General features: G+C 41.3%; 1 protein-coding gene across 4 annotated transcripts in view; it reads left to right on the forward strand.

Annotated features, from left to right (window-relative positions):
• The window catches only part of LOC144669551 (histone acetyltransferase p300-like), a 116,636-nt gene that overhangs the window by 81,501 nt on the left and 17,240 nt on the right, over positions 1–17,895 (forward strand). For all 4 annotated transcript variants that reach the window (XM_078532030.1, XM_078532031.1, XM_078532032.1 and 1 more), the window contains 9 exons: positions 305–393; positions 2,412–2,492; positions 3,027–3,083; positions 4,677–4,754; positions 6,048–6,115; positions 6,965–7,115; positions 9,840–9,986; positions 10,842–10,955; positions 11,479–11,644. In XM_078532030.1, the coding sequence (XP_078388156.1) occupies positions 305–393; positions 2,412–2,492; positions 3,027–3,083; positions 4,677–4,754; positions 6,048–6,115; positions 6,965–7,115; positions 9,840–9,986; positions 10,842–10,955; positions 11,479–11,644 (951 nt within the window). The remainder of the gene's footprint in view (positions 1–304; positions 394–2,411; positions 2,493–3,026; positions 3,084–4,676; positions 4,755–6,047; positions 6,116–6,964; positions 7,116–9,839; positions 9,987–10,841; positions 10,956–11,478; positions 11,645–17,895) is intronic.

The following is a 17,895-nucleotide window of genomic DNA, read 5'->3' on the forward strand; positions in this document are numbered from 1 at the left end:
GTAGCTGCTGACTACATCTTCAAACCCCTAACTGCTTAGTCTTTTGACTTTGTATTTACAATACCTCTGCTTTTCTGTGTTAAAGGCTCTATATAAATCCTGCTGTTGCTGCCATAATCTGTAGTATGGAGCTGTCTTTGTATTTGACACCTGCTGACAATCTATGTTTTTAAAAAGTACAACTGTTGAAAAGAAAATTGTGGGTTTTAAAGTTCAGTATTGGAACAGCAAAAAGGAACAGCCTCTTTCTTAGCTGTTTCAAAGTGTTGCAGGAGTTATAATGTTTTTCTTTCGTTCTTTGTAGCTGGAATTTTCTCCGCAGACCCTCTGTTGCTATGGAAAGCAGTTATGTACAATCCCTCGGGATGCTACCTATTACAGTTATCAAAACAGGTAAGATGGTGGCTTTGGGATCAATTCCTGGAACAGTACCTCAGTATTTTAAATAAGTAACTTGAATTTGATGTGCATAGTTATACCAAATCTTGTTAACAGCCTAGTTTAATAGATTTATGAAGAGCTTGTCTGGTTATTGGAGCTTACACTACATTTCAAATCGTCACAAGCATATTCTGTTTTCTGGGTAATGTTTGTGTACCTGTATTAAGAAAGGTTTTGAAAGAGTGGATACAGAAAGAATGTCATCTCTTGTGGGGAAACGCATAACTAGAGTTATAACAAGTTGCTACAGATTCTATAGTGACCTTATATAAGTTCTGTTTGTCTTGAGTGTGAGGAAATGAACTTCATGAGCTTGTTTCCTTTTGAGTATTTTATGATCTATTGTGATGCCAGCAAAAGTTTTAGCTACTTCATCTAAATGTAGTTGGGAAAGTTACTCAAAGATGAAGCAATTCGGTATTGTAGCAGTAAAAATTAAATCCCTAGACAAGACAGGTCATCTCAGATAGTATCTTCTTTTTGGGCAGTTCCTGAGAATCGAGGATATCTTTCTTCTCCTCTGGTTTGATGGGTCCTGAAATGGCTGATAAGTCCAATGCGCGTTTTGCAGACTTTGCCACATGTGATTAAAAGGTTGGGTAGTTGGGTTAATTTGGGGGTTTGTGTGCTCCCTCCAATGCATTGACTTCACTTCTGCATGTCTCTGAAGGTGCCTTCTTGAATAAGCCTTCTCCATTTGATCGGTCACAAGCTAAGGACTCCCATGACCTCTTCATGGATGCTTTGAAAGCATTGCTAAAGTGTTTCTGCTGTCCTCCCTGGGGGTGCCCCACAATCAAGTTCCAAGTAGAACAGTTGCTTTGGGAGTCTGATGTTAGGCATACAAACAATGTGTCCCGCCTAGCAGAGCTGGTTTTGAGTGATTAGCATCTCAATGCTGGCCAATTTGGGTTGAGAGAAGATGCTGCTGTTGAACCACATTTCTTGCCACCGGATTTGAAGCATTTTGCGAATGCACTGTTGGTGGTACTTCAGTGCTATGAGGTGCCTGCTGTAGGTCGTCCATGTCTTTGAAGAATATAGGAGCGCAAGGGTCACTGCTGCCTATTAAACCAGGGTTTGAGATCCTGGTCCTTAAATGTTCTTTTCCTCAGTCGACTGAAGGCTGTTGGAGGCAATGATGAATTTTGTTCTCTCTGCCTACCTTCGTTGAGAGGAGGCTCGGGTAATCTGATGCACATCGGATAGCCAATTGAGGGATTTTCAACATAGGCCCATATGAATTAATGGAGCAGCTTTGTGTTGTTTGTTTATCAAGCAGAATTGGCGTTTAACTGTATTTATTATGTGTGGACTGCGTGAATGCATATTTGGCACCCGGGTTTATTCATGCTCCACCTATCCAAAAAAAAACAGATCACTGGATAACTGAAAGTAAGCTTTCCATAAAAGACTGTGTATCCAAACCCCCAATTGATTTGAGCAGACAATCTAGGCTGACACAAGCGTATTACTGGTTTAGTGCTGCAATATCAAGAGATGCTCTCCTTTAGATGAAACATTAAACAGTGGCCCTGTCTAATTGTTTAGTTGAACGTTTAAAGGTTAATGTTCTGGACTGATAAGATCAAATGGGTCAAAATGCCTTCTTGACCAAACATACATCAGTTATGTCTTTTAATTGTTAATTAGATTGTTTTATACTATATAATGGACATTTCTGTACTGGATAATCTGTCTATAATTATATGGCTGTCTCATTTAGTCATTTGCTAATTTTTAAAACTCATTCAGTAAAATTTGAAGGCTAATCTGTGCTTTCTACTGTCTTCTCAAGCTCCCCTTTCATTGAGTTATTGTAGTGCTTTTAAGAAAAAAATACCCATTTTCAACAAAAAAAAACAACCTTTTTACCATGATCCTCTTGCCCTGGCTGGTTTTTGACTTCTATTCACTTGGCTGTAGATGTAAAAATTTTACCCAAATATGTCTGTCCACTTTTTAAACAGGTATCACTTCTGTGAGAAATGTTTCAACGAGATCCAGGGAGAAACTGTCTCTCTGGGTGATGACCCTTCACAGCCTCAAACGTGAGTGTGCTCTTGGACTTTATTCTGGGGATTTAGAAATTTAATTTTTAATCTGTAAAGAGTGTACATTGTGTAGACTTTCATTTGCCAGTAAAATAAATTCTATATTTAACAGTTCCCTGAAGCCTAGACCATTGGTTTAGATGGAATTGCAGAAAGCATCACCACAATACCAAGAAAAATTGAATTCTATAAAACAAGAAACAGAATTTGAGTTTAATATTGTATGTTTATCTTGGGGGTGGGATGAGGGTGTTCCAGAATTTGCAGAAAACATCAATTTAAATGTTCAGCCCTATACAAATCAAATTCATGTGTTACATGAATTTGACAGTAGAAGAAATTGTTCAGTTTACATAGCTTGATGAGTATCTCTCATTGTGGGTTCTACTGTGTCACACAACTAGGTATGTTTTTGTAAATTACTTGACAACCTGACCTTTTAATGTTTAACATGCGATCACATAAAATGTTTCTACACCTGATTGCTATGTTTTGCTTCCTACTATAACTATAGGCTCTCATTTCTTTTAGGACTATTTCTAAGGAACAGTTCTCAAAGAAGAAGAATGATACACTGGACCCTGAAATGTAAGTGTTTCTTATGGTATTTGTCCTCAGGATGGGGTTGACCGTGATCTTGGCAAAGACATGTGCCTATTCCTTATTACCTTGAAGGTGGTGCTGGACCATATTCTTGAGCCTCTAATCTTTGTAGTCATGACGCTCCCATTCTCTTAGTAATGATTTCTTTTCTGTTTATTTTCTTCCCTCTATTTTGATCAAGGCAGGCATACAACTTTGATTCTAAGTTTCTTGCCAATGCACCTGTTGAGCCACTCTTAGTGAAGATCAGCCCTCCCCAATGTACAGCTAAAATAGGGAACTTGGAGTAAGTTGGCAACAGTAAATGCATTCCGAACTGCCTCTTTAATAACGGGTTGCTGTTTGCTGAATGTTGGGTGGTGCTGAAGGGCACAATAGTCAAGTCTTGTTGCTAAGGGTGGCCAAAGTGACCAATTGTTATACTCCTGCATTTCTGCAAATGTTTGGCTAGGAGTTACCAAAGTGACTGACCATTTGCGCTCAATAATTCCATCAAATTTGGAGTAACACTTTTGCAGTCTTTAAAAAAAGATATCTTGCAGAAAGCTGTCACTACCTAACTCCAGGTGACAGACAAAAACTGAACTAAATTGTATATTAGAGTTATTAATAATAAAATAATTCCTTATTGAGATCTCAGGTTGCACACTCTGTGATTGGCTTTTTATTAGCCATTATATATAATTGGCCTTGAATTGTTTTTAGTCACTAAACAATCTCTGGTAACTGTGTGTGAGACAAAGTGAGTTCCTGGTAGTAGAAAATGTTAAAAGGAATTCTGCCTTTTAAAAACTTTTAACAGCTCTGCTTGCACTTCTTCTATAAAAAGAACAAATGTCAAACAGATAGGCATGGAATACACTAATTTGTTTAGCTGGAACCAAGTTGACCAGTTTTGATCCCAGTGGCACGAATATTATCCTAAAGGTGTGTGAATTGGAAACTTTTGAATTCCTTTTCTTTAAGGTGAGGCAAAGGATTGCAGAACTCTTCATGTTGTCTTATTATCGACATCATTACCTCTACAATTGAATTTGGGTGGGGGGTAATATTTTCCTCTGTTAGTCTGTCTGTAAACAATATACCTCAATAACAGACGGATTTCAGCAAAACTTTGTACACAGGGTGCGGCCCAAGGAAGAACTGATTTTTTTTTTTTAGCAAAGATGAGGACCCAGATCCTGGAATTTTTTTAAAGGATCCATTAACGTTGCGAGAAGGTCGAATTAATTTTTTTTTAGAATGTTGTGAGTTCTTTTATTTAAAATGTCGTTGACTGTTTTAGAATGTTATGGATTGCCTCAGCTGCTGTGGTGCAACTTGTCACAGCTGTCAAAACGTGAGCATTGTTTTCAGAGCAGGTTTGTTAGATGTGGATTGGCCTGGAACTCCCTCACTGTGATGGGAGCTCTTAATAAGGAGATTTCTTTTTTCAGCTTTGTAGTTAGAGCATTGATCAAGCAGGAAAAAGCCTCAAGGAAGAGCTGCATAATTGTAATACTGTTGCGTTACTCAGCATGGCAGAAGAATGCGCTCTAGCCCTCTTATTTTAAAATTCTTATTTTTTTCTATTTGTAGATTTGTTGAATGTACTGAATGTGGTCGGAAAATGCATCAAATCTGTGTCCTTCACCACGAACTTATTTGGCCCTCAGGGTGAGTCTCATTGCACAACGAAGTAATAAGTTTAATATGAACATGCACCATAAGAGGTTAAGAGGTAAGTTATTCAGCAAGTAAAAAGATCATTGCTAATGAAATTGTGGGTGATGGGCTCTTCTATCAGTTGGTGAGTTACTGCATAACCTGTGACTTGCATAACCTAAGGAATTCTCTGGTTCAGTCCCTAATCTTTGTTGACCTCCCTGACCTCAACTAGGTCAGTAGCAGAGGTCCTTCAGTAGTCCAGGTTAGGGAGGGGAAACTCCAAAAGGGTTCCTACTGATTACTATTGACTCCCATGCTGGAAGTCTGTGCATGCAGTTCTCTGATGAAGATGAGTTCAGCCTGAGATATGGTGCCTTCCATAGTACAATAGCCTGAAACTGTGTCAGTTGAGGTGCCAAAAGTCACTGAAAAAATTATAGCGTAACTGGGAGGAACTATGGGATTAAAGAGATGAAGGGGAAGGAAATTAAGTTTTGGTGGGGGTTCCTAGGATAATTACAGTATTCCTGAAATTTGATTCTCATGTTTCAGAATACATTTTGTAAGGATGTTTTGGAGTTATTTGCCGAACATATTGCAGCTCCTGGGCTAAAACACTACCCGTGCACTTTGTGATGCTGAAGGAAATGTTGATGTCCATTAAAGAGGATTTGGTTCATAGAACCAGAACCAGACCGAGATTTCAAATCCATATGGTGCTCTGCAATCCATAATACAACCTCTGAGGCTGTTCCTTGCCTTGTTGCAATGCTCAAGATATCTCAAGCAAGCTGTCTTTGACAGATTTCAATGTTTTTAGTGATAACGTACAATAGACCAACTGACCAAGTTTTGAGACCTGTCCTAGTGTTAGCTCTTGCATAAAACCATTTGGCATACAATTCATTATATTGTTTTATGGTTGCAAAGACTTGTAACACAGGTTTCAACCCAATTTCCAGGCCCACTATTTTTTAACAAAAAAGCTACAGAGATTGCTGCAAATGATGCCAGTTAGTTGCCTCGCCTGTTGTAAGCACCTTTACGGACAGTTGTTAAAATGTAAGCATCACTGGACTTAGTTCCTAACAAGTTATGAAAAGCAATTTAATTTCAGAGGAAGCTGTTCAAGATTCACCAATATTGTGCATGTTTTCAATGGAATGTCGCTTTATGGGATTTAATGGCATTCAACTATACTCTACAATTAACACGTAGTCAAAGAATGAAACTTGGTGTACATCTAATTGGATTGTCCATTTCTACTTTAAAAAATGAGTAATTGTTTTCTTTTGCTTTCAGTTTTGTTTGTGATCCCTGTTTAAAGAAAACTGGGAAAACGAGAAAAGAAAATAAATTCTGTGCAAAAAGTAAGTACTATTTTTATGTTCTCGATGTAAATCATTATTGTAAAAAGCTGATAATTATTTACTAAAATAATTTCTCCTTTTCAGAAATCCCACTTTTTATCTTAATTCTCCAAAAGAGGTGTGGTTCGGTGGGTGACTGGCAGAACACTGGTTAATCACCCAATATTAATGTCTGAGCCATAGCTCGTTTCAAGAAGCTGTTCGACTGCACAGTCCCTGTAACTGAGCTTGGTCCTCCCCACACGAGCCTTCATTTCCTACTTCCATGGTCACTAGATATCCGTCAAGTTGGCACAGTGGGTTTTTTTTTTTTGCCTCCCCTTTTGCTTCTCTAAAACTTGGGAATGTTGAGGTCAGTTCTGTTGCTTCTGTTGCTGTCCTGGCTGAGATAAGCAAGCTGCACATATTAACCTTTGGACTCCAATCTTGCTGAACTACAAGGTTCATCGGCAAACCAATCCCACCTACTGAAGGATTGAACAAGTCAAGGATGGCCTTTTAAAATGAGTATCTTTCCTAAACCACTAGCAATAGCATGCTGGTTTGTGATGCTGCTGATTATTAATAGTTCTTGAAACTATTTTACTGGAAGGTGATTCCCCTTGCAGTCAGACATGCTGACCAAAACCAAAGCAGAGAAAGGCAGATAAAACTGTAGAATGAATTGTGACCAACCTTGCTGCACCTCTGGCAGTGTTTCAGAATTGTATCCTGTTGGCTGTGGAACAGACCCCAAAGTCGGACAAAAAACGTACATCTGAAAGCCTTTTCTCTATTGAAGGAAATGTAATATGAAAATGCAGCAAGATTGTGGTGGTTGATATTTTTATTAAAAACTTTTTTTCCTAGGGTTACCAACCACTAAGCTAGGTGTTTACCTGGAAACTCGTATTAACGACTTCCTCCGCAGACAGAATCATCCGGAGGCTGGCGAGTGCACTGTTCGGGTGGTGCACAGTTCAGATAAAACTGTGGAAGTCAAGCCAGGGATGAAGACTAGGTGAGAAATGCTGCTTTCCTTTATACACAAATTTGAATGTTCAAAGTTAGCAAAATAGATGGAAGGTGCATGTTGAATACATGGCTAGCAACAGCTGATTGCATTCATATAGTGACTTTAACAGAAAAGCATAAGGGAGAAAATGGATGCAGATCCGAAGAAAAGATATAAGGGAATGACAGCCAAAAGCTCAAAAAGGTGGGTATTAAGGAAGAGAAGGTGGTTAGGCCAGACGATCTGTATGGGATGTCTAGTAAAATAATTTTCCCTTTAAACAAATCCCAATTTTTTTCTTTATCCTCCTAGCGGGCAGCACTCCGCTACCTCATTAAGTTTTTATGCCTTTTTTATTCATTCGTGGATCTTGGCGTATTTATGTGGCTGGTCCAGTTAAGTTTCTGGTCAACGGTGACCTCCAGGATATTGATGGTAGAGGATTCAATGATAATGCCATTGAATGTCGAGGGTAGGGGATGGGGCACTGGTTAGATTCTCTTTTGTTGGAGATAGTCATTGTGTGGTACTTGTCTCACTGATGTCTGAACTTGCCATGGTATTGGGAAGCTGTTTAACTGTGCAGTCATTGCAGCTGAACTTGGTCCCGTCCATGTGTGCCTTAGTGGAAGGAAGAGGTGGTTAAATAGGACACAAGGTGCAACCAGTCTTGCTCAGCCTGAGACAGTGCGACAGGGAAGGGTATGAGTATTGTGACAGGACAAAGAAGTTGACCTCATGCTTTTAGAGGCTAGAATATGGGAGGCTAGCCAACAGTTTATTAGAATAGTCAAACCTAGAGATAACAAAAGCACGAGTGAGGGTTTCAGCAGCAGCAGAGATGGGTGAAGTGTTGCGGATGTGGATACAGGCGGTCACTGATGGCATGGAAATGTGGTCGGCAACTTATCAAGGTTGTAAACAGCCTGGTGTAATCTTAGAAATTGACAGGGAGAGGGATGAAGTGGGTGGCTCTGGAACTGAAGATATTGGCTTCAGCCTTCCCATATTTAATTGGAAAAAAATTCTGCTCATCCTGTACGGGATGTTGGACAAGCAGTCTAATAATTTAGAAGTGATGGTGAGGTAGAGCTGGGTGTTAGCATACACTTGAAAAGTAATGGCGTGTTTTCAGATGTCGCTGAAGCATATAGATGAGAAGTAGAAGGGGCCAAGTATAGATCTTTGGGGGACACTAGTGATAATGATGTGGAAGCAGGAAGAGAAGCCATTGCAGCACACCAAGGCTCCTTCGACAGCACCTTCCAGATCCGTGACCTCTACCACCTAGAAGGACAAGGGCAGCAGAATGCATGAGAACACCACCTGCAAGGTCCCCTCCAAGTCAAACACCATCCTAACTTGGAAATATATTGCCGTTCCTTCACTATCGCTGGTTCAAAAATCTGGAATTCCCTAACAGCACTGTGGGCATATCTACACCACATGGACTGCAGTAGTTCAAGAAGGCAGTTCACTGCCACCTTCTCAAGGGCAATTAGGGATGGGCAGCAGATAATGCTGGCCTAGCCAGCGACATCCACATCCAATGAAAGAATTTTTTAAAATGTAATTCTCTGGCTATGGTTATATTCCACAGTTTATGGCTTATTCCACAGCAATTCAAACTTGGGAGTGAGAAGGTAGAGGCATAATGATTGATTGGGGTAGGGATTAATAGATCCGCAGGGGAGAAATAAAATGCATTTGACGGAGTGATTGATTTATAGAATGGTGGGGAGAGCTTGTGAGTAACTGGAAGAGAGAGACAAAAGTAATGGGTTTGGTCTAGTGCAACAGCCAAAATGTATATGTGATTTTGGGTTACAAGATTGATATAAAAATGTGTTGGGACTTTACAATGCATTTTAGTTTGCTTGTTTTACTCTAGCTGGATAAATAACTGAGAAATGATACTGCCATGTAGATTTGGAAGACTTTAATGGTTATGTGTGAATCTGCAATAGAATTCTTTGAATCAAAATACATCCCTAAATTACACAGAATCCACAGAACGCGAGGTAAACATGAACTATAGCTGATTTATAACATGACTATTGTACTTTGTCAGGTTGGTTGTGACTGAAAGCAACGTTTATTTCTGAAATTATTTGCCATCTCAGAGATCAGGAGTATTCAGTTAACGCAGAACCCTGTTAAGTGAAAAATTGTTGGGTTTTCTTCAAAAAAAAAACTGTTTTTCAAGTACATGGATTTTTTTTGTTTGCTGTTCAACTAGACTTCACCAGTCTGTCCTTTTAGTAATACATGTGTGCCAGTGAAACTTTCAGAACAAAAACAAAAATACCTGGAAAAACTCAGCAGGTCTGACAGCACCTGCCGAGAGGAACACAGTTAACATTTCAAGTCCATATGACTCTTCAACAGACCTTCAGAATATTGAAAGATTTAATATTTAAAGATAATGTACTTAGGTTATCTGTGTGTGCCTTACCCAACTTCTGCCACGGTGTTCAGTTGTCACTGGGAACTGTAGTGTCTAATGTAGGTTCTGAATGGCATCCACGTGCAAAGTTTGGGAACAGCGCAACGATAGTACAGTATGTTCTGCCTTTTGGTGGACTTGGAAGTTTATCTTGCAAATAGGTTTAACATTTACAAATGTGACATTTAAATGTAGTTAAATTCACTTTGTTATAAGATGTATTCCATTGTCAGAAACCTGAGAATTCCGTAAAATCGTTAGTTACTCAATGTATTTCCTTATAGGTTTGTTGATAATGGAGAAATGGCAGAGTCGTTTCCTTATCGAACAAAAGCTTTGTTTGCCTTTGAAGAGATTGATGGTGTGGATGTGTGTTTCTTCGGCATGCATGTGCAGGAGTACGGTTCTGATTGTCCTCCGCCCAATCAGAGGTGAGCCCAGTGATTCACTAGTTATGATACTCAGGTAATAACCCAATATACAGTGGATACTTTGTATGGTGGAAAGTAACTTGTCGGTCAGACCCCATCTAATGTACTGGGGAGAGTGCAAGTCTTGACAGACATCAAGAATTTAAGTTAGTGAGGAATGGTTAAGAAATTTGAGCTTGTTTAGTTTGGAGAAAAAAAACCTGGAAGTTTATGACTAAATTTTCTAAGATTTTTAAACAAATTGGCAAATTGATGCAGTCAAGTTTTTGGTAATAACAAAGGAAGCATAGGTTCAAAAATTAGTAGATTGGTTTGATGGGGCAAGTCAAATAAATTTATGGACTAAATTACAGTGGGAGGCCATTGAGGCAGAGGGTGCTAATGGGTTCAAGAGAAAATTGGCTAGGTTTCTGAAAAGAGGAGTAACGAGGCAATGGGTGTGGGTGATCTATGAAAAAGAGATGGACATACTTTTGAGTTTTTCTCGTGTTCTTAAAATAATTTCTGCCTTTTTATTCCCAGTTGCTCTATATAGTTAAGAAGTGTTGATAACTTTTTTCAGAGAAGCAAGAATATTTTGGGTGTTCAGAATACAGGTGCATGTTTGACTGGTTGATGGACCAAATCATCATATTTCCATTGTCTGTACCTAGCCTGCAATTTACTTTTTGAATGAATGCTGTTTTCTTGCTGTGGTTACAGATTTGTTATGGACTTAAACTAGGGTCTGTTACATTATGTTCATGGCTTTGAATGTCAAGAAGTTAAGCTATGAATCCCAGCAAGGAAGGTTGCTATAACTTTAAAATTGTATGTTTTTTGCTGCTTTTGACAATTATTCAATTTCCTTTGTAGACGTGTGTACATATCATACCTTGACAGCGTACATTTCTTCCGCCCTCGTTGTCTGAGAACATCCGTCTATCATGAAATCCTGATTGGATATTTAGAATATGTAAGGAAATTAGGGTAAGTGCCATTTGGGAAGGCTGCTGTGATCAGTGCACTAAAATCTTCCTCCAAAACTCTCCTTTTATAGCATTCTTCAAATCCAAGCACGGCTTATCTTGCATCTTAATTATTTTCACTATGCTGTACCTGATTTTTGTTCTGTGAGTTCATGTTTATTGGCAGCTTATTTAATGAGAGAGAACCATACAAAGAAAATGATGCATAAATATGCTATTTTGTGTTGAGATAGGAAGGTTTTGACAGCGTATATAAATACAGCTAATGTTTTTTCTTCTTGACTCAGTATCTGATGGGTCAATTTTAAAGAATAAAATTGGGCACCTCATGGTTGCTTTCTTGAAAGAGGGAGTGACCAGTTGTCCAATTTCTAAAATAGTTGAAAGAACACCGTTGGAAGCTTTTGGACTGACTTCTGTTAGCAAAGTTTCCATCCTATGATCTCAGCCTGTATTTTTGTATGCATCTGCACAAAAGGCTCTAAGTTGGCTTTGTACTACCTATATTTTAATTTCCATTCCAGATATACAGCGGGGCATATTTGGGCTTGTCCACCAAGTGAAGGTGATGATTACATTTTTCACTGCCATCCGCTGGACCAGAAAATCCCCAAGCCCAAAAGGCTACAGGAGTGGTACAAGAAGATGTTGGACAAGGCAGTTTCGGAGCGAATAATCCATGATTATAAGGTATTGTGCATGGGCTTCGCTTTTATCATACTAAGATCCGATGCCTCATTGAAATGCATTCCAATTCTAACTGCAGCTTGCATTTATAAAGGAACTCTCTCAAGTAGAAAAATGTCCCATGGCTCTGCAGAGTCATAGGGAAAGAAAATGGATTCTAAGCCAATGAAGAAGATGTAGGAGGGGTGGACAACGACTTAGTCAAAAAAGTGGATCTTAACCGAAGAGCGAGGTAGATGTTTTTAGGGAGCGAATTCTATATATTGAAGCTTTGATGGTTGATAGCAATATCGTTAATACTGGTGTGCAGGAAATTGGGAGATGCATGATACCAGAATCAAAGGACAGGATAGTTCCAAGGGTATTGTGCTGGAGGGAAAATAGGGAGGGGTGAACCCAAAGATGGACTTAGACATACAGGTGAGAATTCTGAATGTGAGGTGTTAAAGGAACTAGGCCTCCTTTTAGATAAGCAAGGGTGAGATGAAAGAAGCTGGACTTAGTGCAGGATAGGATACAAGCTGCCGAGTTTTGGTTAAATTAAAGTTTACAGAAGATAATGATTTGAAGGCTGGCTCTGAGAGCAGTGGGGTAGATGAACATAGGTGACAAAGACATGGATGAGGGTTTCATCGGCTAAGCTGTGTAGAGGCAAAAGTGGGTGATGTTATGGATGTGACAGTAACCAGTCTATTAATGGAGTCAGAAGCTTAGCATAGGGTAGAATGGGACACAAGTTGTGAACAACCCGGCCCAGCCTTAGACTGTGTCCTGAGAGGGAAGAGGCGTAAGTGATGAGCACATGCAGTTAGTGGCGTGCCGGACATGCAGTCTGATAACTCGAGGCAGTGGAAGAGTTGAGAGAGGTAGAGCTGGGTGTTTGAAATCTGACCCCATGTCTGCAAATGATGTTACTAAAAGGCAGATAAAGAAGGAACCAAGGATAAATTTTTGGGAAATCTGGCAAAACAAAGAGAAACCATTGATAACAATGGTTTGAGTACAATTAGACAGGTAAGAGTGGAACCAGGCGGACAATGGAGGAGGATGGTGTAGTCAATTGTGGCAAAAGCTGCAGAAAGGTCCAGGAGGGAGAATGTACCCAAGGTAACAGGCACAGAGAAAGTTAATGATTTTGCGAAGGATACCTTCAATGAAATAGAGATTCAAACACAACTTAGAGGAAAGATAGGTATAGACCTCAGGCGACAGCCAGGATGGAAAATAATGAAGGTTTTTCTGGGGGTGATTATATCAAAGGTGCAAAGAAGAGAATGATTGAGAAAATCAATAGTTGCTGATGTAGTAAAACTAGAACAACACATCTATATGAATCACATAACGTCATGAATTTGTCTTACTTGAAACTAGCACCCAGTGCACACTAGGATAGATGTGATGGTCCATGCTGAAAGTCCTTTCATGATTTGTTAACAAAATTGTATTTTCAGTCCAGTTCTGTCACTCTTGTGAAAATAGTTGTCATGGTGAAGTAGCTCTCCTCAATCACATACTGTTTAAAAATTCCACAACATTCACTAATTTAAAACATTTCTTCACAACAGCTAGGTAAAAATAGCTTGAATCGATGGCATTGAAACCAAACCAACAGGCCAGTGTTCAAAGAATATCAGTATCTTTACAATGCAGGAGGAGGCCATTCGGCCCATCAAGCCTGCACTGGCTGTCTGAAAGAGCATTCTACCTAGCCCCACTCCACCTTATCCCCGTAACCTTGCACATTCTTTCTTTTCAGGTAGAAGTCCAATTCCCTTTTAAATACTTCGATTGAACCTGCCTCCACCACCCTCTCGGGAAGTTCGATTATTTTGAATCTGTGCCCTCTAGTTTTTGTTGCTGCCTTGAGTGGAAACAGTTTCTCACTACCCTGTCCATACCCATCAGGATCTTGAATAAAAGCGAAAAACTGTGGATGTTGGAAATCCAAAACAAAAACAGAAACAGAAATACCTGGAAAAACTCAGCAGGTCTGGCAGTATCGGCAGAGGAGAGCACAGTTGACGTTTCGAGTCCTCATGACCCTTCAACAGAACTAAGTAAAAATAGGAAAGGGGTGAAAAAAAAAGCTGGTTTGGGGGGTGTGGGGGGGCGGGTTGTTGGGACAAGCAGCCAGTAATAAGTGGAGATAACCAAAAGATGTCACAGACAAAAGAACAAAGAGGTGTTGAAGGTGGTGATACTATCTAAAGGGATGTGCTAATTAAGAGTAGAGAGCAAGACAGACAAGGTACAGATAGCTCTAGTGGGGGTGGGGGAATACTAAAAGGTAGAGATAAACAATGGGTGGAAATAGATTTAAAAATAATGGAAATAGGTGGGAAAAGAAAAATCTATATAAATTATTGGAAAAAACAAAAAGGAGGGGGAAGAAACGGAAAGGGGGTGGGGATGGAGGAGAGAGTTCATGATCTAAAATTGTTGAACTCAATATTCAGTCCGGAAGGCTGTAAAGTGCCTAGTCGGAAGATGAAATGCTGTTCCTCCAGTTTGCGTTGAGCTTCACTGGAACAATGGATCTTGAATACCTCCATCAAGTCTCCTCTCGACTTCCTTTTCTCCAAGGAAAATGGTCCCAACCTCTCCAATCTATCCTCATAGCTACAGTTCTTTATCCCTGGAATCATTTTTGTGAATCTCCTCTGGACTCTATAACGCCTTCACATTTTTCTTCAAGTATGGTGCCCAGAACTGGACGCAGCGTTCCAGATGAGGCCTAACTAATGTCTTGTATAAGTTCAACACGACCTCCTGACTCTAGTAATCAATACCCTATTAATAAAGCTTAAGAAACTATATGCTTTATTTACTGCTCTCTCAATATGCCCTGCAATCTTCAATTATTTATTACATATGCACCAAGGTCCCTTTGTTCCTGCACCTCCTTTAGCATTTCTCCCTTTATTTTATACTGTCTCACCATATCCTTACTGCTAAAATGAATTACCTCACACTTCTCTGTACTGAACTTCGTCTGCCACCTGTCTGCCCAATCCACCAGCATGTCTGTGTCCTTTCGGGACTGCCCCCATCACAGTTGATAACGTTTCCAATCTTCGTATCATCTTCAAATATTGAAATCGTGCCCTGGACACCTCCGCTTAGGTCATTAATTATATATCAGGAAGAACAAGGGCCCTAATACTGACCCCTGGGGAACTCCATTACAAACCCTCCTCCAAACTGTATAACCACCATTTATCACTATTCTGTTTTCTGTCACTCAACCAATTTCTTATACGAGTGCCTACTTTCCCTTTTATTCCATGAGCTAGAATTTCGCTCACAGGTCTGTTGTGTGGCACTATATCAACTGCCTTTTGAAAATCCATATACACCACATCAAGTGTGTTGCCCTTATCAGCCTTCTCTCACCTCAAAAAAACATGATTTTCTCTTAAAGTATCAATGCTGGCTTTCCTTAATCATCCTGCACTTATCTAAGTGACTCTTGATTTTGTCCTGAACTATAGTTTCCAGAAGTTTCCCCACCACTGAAGTCAAACCGACTGGTATGTAATTGCTGTCCTTATCCGTGTGTCCCTTTCTGAACAAGGGTGTAACGTTCACAGTCCTTTGGCCTCCTTTGTCTAAGGAAGACACAAAGATTATCACTAGTGCCTCTGCGATTTCCACTCTCGCTTCCCTCTACCCTTGGATGCATCTCATCCTTTTTATTCATTCACAGGATATGGGTTTTGCTGCCTGGGCCAGCATTTATTGCCCATCCCTAGTTTCCTTTGAGAAGGTGGTAGTGACCTGCCTTCTTGAACCGCTGCAGTCCATGTGGTGTAGGTACACCTACAGTGCTGTTCGGAAGGGAGTTCCAGGATTTGACCCAGCGGCAGTGAAGGAACGGCGATATATTTCCATGGTGGTGGTGACTTGGTGGGGAACTTCCAGGTGGTGGTGTTCCCATCTGTTTGCTGCCCTTGTCCTTCTAGATAGTAGTGGTCGTGGGTTTGGAAGGTACTGTCGAAGGAACCTTGGCAAATTCCTGCAGTGCATCTTGTAGATGTGCACACTGCTGCTACTGTTCATCGGTGGTGGAGGGAGTGAATGTTTGTGGGTGGGGTGCCAATCAAGTGGGCTGCTTTGTCCTGGACGGTGTCAAGCTTCTTGAGTGTTGTTGGAGCTGTACTCATCCAGGCAAGTGGGGAGTATTCCATCACACTCCTGACTTGTGTCTTGTAGATGGTGGACAGGCTTTGGGAAGTCAGAAGGTGAGTTAGTTGTTGCACAATTCCTAGCCTCTGACCTGCTCTTGTAGCTACAGTATTTATATGGCTAGTCCAGTTTAGTTTCTGGTCAATGGTAACCCCCCCAGGATGTTGATAGTGGTGTGGGGGTTCAATGATGGTAATGCCATTGAACATCAATGGGCGACGGTTGGATTCTCCCTTGTTGGAGATGGTCATCGCCGGACACTTGTGTGGCGCCAGTGTTACTTGCCACTTGTCAGCCGAAACCTGGATATTGTTCAGGCCTTACTGCATTTGGGCGTGGACTGCTTCAGTATCTGAGGAGTCGCAAATGCTGCTGAACGTTGTGCAATCATCAGCGAACATCCCCACTTCTGATCTTATGATGGCAGGAAGGTCATTGATGAAGCAACTGAAGACGGTTGGGTCTCGGACACTACCATGAAGAAGTCCTGCAGCGATGTCCTAGAGCTGAGGTGACTGACCTCCAACAACCATAACTGTCTTCCTTTGTACTAGGTATGACTCCAACCAGTGGATAGTTTTTCCCCTGATTCCCATTGACTCCAGTTTTGCCAGGGCTCCTTGATGCCACACTCTGTCAAATGCCGCCTTGATGTCAAAGGCAGTCGATGTCAAAGGCAGTCACTGTCACCTCACCTCGGGAGTTCAGCTCTTTTGTCCATGTTTGAAGCAAGGCTGTAATGAGGTCAGGAGCTGAGTGGCTCTGGCGGAACCCAAACTGGGCGTCAGTGAGCAGGCTGTTGCTAAGCAAGTGCCGCTTGATCGCATTGTTGATGACCCCTTCCATTACTTCACTGATGATCGAGAGTAGACCGATGGGGCGGTAATTGGCCGGGTTGGATTTGTCCTGCCTTTTGTGTACAGGACATACCTGTATGCGCAGTTTTCCACATAACCAGGTGGATGCCAGTGTTGAGGCCGTACTGGAACAGCTTGGCTAGGGGCGCGGCAAGTTCTGGAGCACAAGTCTTCAGTACTATTGCCGGAATGTTGTCAGAATAGCCTTTTCAGTATCCAATGCCTTCAGCCGTTTCTTGATATCACGTGGAGCGATTCGAATTGGCTGAAGACTGGCATGTGTGATGCTGGGGACCTCTGGAGGATGCCGAGATGGATCATCCATTCATCACTTCTGGCTGAAGATTGTAGCAAATGCGTCAACCTTATCTTTTGCACTGATGTGCTGGGCTCCCCCATTATTGAGGATGGGGATATTTGTGGAGCCGCCTCCTCCAGTGAGTTGTTTAATTGTCCACCGTCTGATCCATTGGTTGTGGGATCCTTAGCCCTGTCTATCACTTGTTGCTTATGCTGTTTGGCACGCAAGTAGTCCTGTGTTACAGCTTTATCAGGTTGACACCTCATTTTTAGGTATGCCTGGAGCTGCTCCTGGCATGCCCTCCTGCACTCTTCATTGAACCAGGATTGATCCCCTGGCTTAATGATAATGGTAGAGTGGGGGATATGCAGGCCCATGAAGTTACAGGTTGTGTTCGAGTACAATTCTGATGCTGCTGATGTCCCACAGCACCTCATGGATGCCCAGTCTTGAGTTGCTAGATCTGTTCAAAATCTATCCCATTTAGCATGGTGATCGAGCCACACAACACAATGGAGTGTATACTCGTTGTGAAGGCGGAACTTCGTCTCCACCATGACTGTGCAGTGGTCACTCATACCGATACTGTCATGGACAGATGCATCTGCGGCAGGCAGGTTGGTGAGGATGAGGTCATGTTTTTCCCTCTTGCTGGTTCCCTCACCACCTGCCGCAGACCCAGTTTAGCAGCTATGTCATTTAAGACCCAGCCGGCTCGGTCAGTAGTGGTGTTACCGAGCCACTCTTGGTAATGGACATTGAAGTCCTCCATCCAGTGTACATTCTGCACCCTTGCCACCCTTCCTCCAGGAGCACTGATTCATCAACTGAGGGAGGGTGGCACATGGTAATCAGCAGGAGGTTTCCATGCCCATGTTTGACCTGATGCCATGAGATTTCATGGGGTCCGG

The sequence above is a fragment of the Cetorhinus maximus genome, chromosome 29, assembly GCF_964194155.1.
Source record: "Cetorhinus maximus chromosome 29, sCetMax3.hap1.1, whole genome shotgun sequence".
Taxonomy (NCBI): domain Eukaryota; kingdom Metazoa; phylum Chordata; class Chondrichthyes; order Lamniformes; family Cetorhinidae; genus Cetorhinus; species Cetorhinus maximus.